General features: G+C 39.1%; 1 protein-coding gene across 1 annotated transcript; it reads left to right on the top strand.

Moving 5' to 3' along the window:
• Positions 1 to 836: 836 nt before the first annotated feature.
• Positions 837 to 1,652, top strand: LOC104988216 (olfactory receptor 5W2-like; the record flags this gene model as incomplete). The annotated part of the gene is made up of 1 exon (XM_010839468.1): positions 837 to 1,652. A coding segment is annotated over exon 1 (816 nt), but the record flags the coding sequence as incomplete, so codon positions are not given.

Genomic DNA, 1,652 nt, shown 5'->3' with positions numbered 1-1,652 from the left:
AAGCATTTATTGTCCCTCATCTAATTTACATTCAATTAAATTGAAAGTCATTTAAAATCTAAAGTGATGTAAATATATGTGGTACATTCTGTTGTTTTCACTTCCTTTTAGCTCTTTTCTTCCACTGGTCAAGAGAGTCATCCTAGACGGTCACCTCTCCACAAAGAGGTAATGAGCGTTATGGGAAAGCAATAGCAAATTTCTAGGAACAGGTCAGTAATAACTTATTTCATGTCTCACCAGATGCTAAGCAGAAGATAAGCTAAGACCAGTAACATAATGATTTTTATTATTACTAGTCAGTGATGTACTCACTGTTTATGGAACTAAGAAGAACCTTTTAAACCAGTCATGTCTTTTTGAGAGACAAAAAATAGTGATCATTTTTTTTTTTTTTTTTTGATTCAAGTGAATATTTTTAAACCCAGAGAAAGCTCAGTCCGAAGTCTTGAATCTGGTCTTGATAACACTGGCGTGTCTTCCATGTGGTTTTAAAGAATTGAAGAAAGGTAAAATCATCCAGCTCTTCTCTCTGATATAAGAAAAATAAGGCTCAGAGAAGAATTTGTAGAAAGTAGCAACCTCATGAATGGCATCTAGATTCACTTGAAACGTTCTCAAAGGTCTTCCTCATATGCCTTTTATTATTGCAGAATAGAGAGTTATGCGTCTTTGAAGAGTAGGTACAAGACTGGATTATTTTCTAAGTATAAAAAGGCAATTAAGGGAAAAAATGCTCTGCCTTATGATTTTTTTTTTGATGTGCAGAAGCATTAAACATGCATATGTGATTTTCTTGATAACTTTCTCAAAAGTTTGCACAAGATCTAAGAAGAATGGAAAGAGAGAATTGCTCCTCCTTGACTGAATTCATTTTCTTGGGAATTACTGATAACACTGAGAACAAAGTGATCCTATTTACAATGTTTCTACCTGTTTATCTCATTAATCTTCTGGCAAATCTCGGAATGATCAGCCTGATTAGGATGGATCCCCAGCTGCACACACCCATGTACTTTTTCCTCAGCCACCTCTCCTTCTGTGACCTCTGCTATTCCACAGCCATCGGCCCTAAGATGCTGGTGGACCTTTTTGCCACGAACAAGTCAATCTCTTTCTGTGGCTGTGCTCTGCAATTCTTGGTTTTCTGTACCTTTGTAGATTCTGAGTGTCTCCTGCTGGCAGTGATGGCCTATGACAGGTACAAGGCCATCAGCAGCCCCTTGCTCTATGCGGTCAGCATGTCCAGCGAGGTGTGCTCCCTGCTCGTGGCTGGGGTTTACCTGGTGGGAATGATAGATGGTTTGATACACATGACATTAGCATTCCGTTTATGCTTCTGTGGGTCAAATGAGATTAACCACTTTTTTTGTGATGTTCCTCCTCTCCTGTTGATATCTTGCTCAGACACACAGCTCAATGAGTTAGTGATATTCATGATTTTTGGCTTTATTGAATTAAGCTCCATTTCAGGAGTCCTTGTCTCTTATTGTTATATCATCCTATCAGTCTTGAAGATCCACTCTGCTGAAGGGAGGTTCAAAGCTTTCTCCACCTGCACCTCCCACCTAACTGCTGTGGCCATTTTCCAGGGAACTCTGCTCTTCATGTATTTCAGGCCGAGTTCATCCTACTCTCTAGATGAAGACAAA

The sequence above is a fragment of the Bison bison genome, unplaced genomic scaffold (genome assembly GCF_000754665.1).
Source record: "Bison bison bison isolate TAMUID 2011002044 unplaced genomic scaffold, Bison_UMD1.0 scf7180017846376, whole genome shotgun sequence".
Lineage (NCBI taxonomy): Eukaryota > Metazoa > Chordata > Mammalia > Artiodactyla > Bovidae > Bison > Bison bison.
Note: the sequence above shows the minus strand (reverse complement) of the source record. Positions and strands in the feature narration are given on the sequence as shown.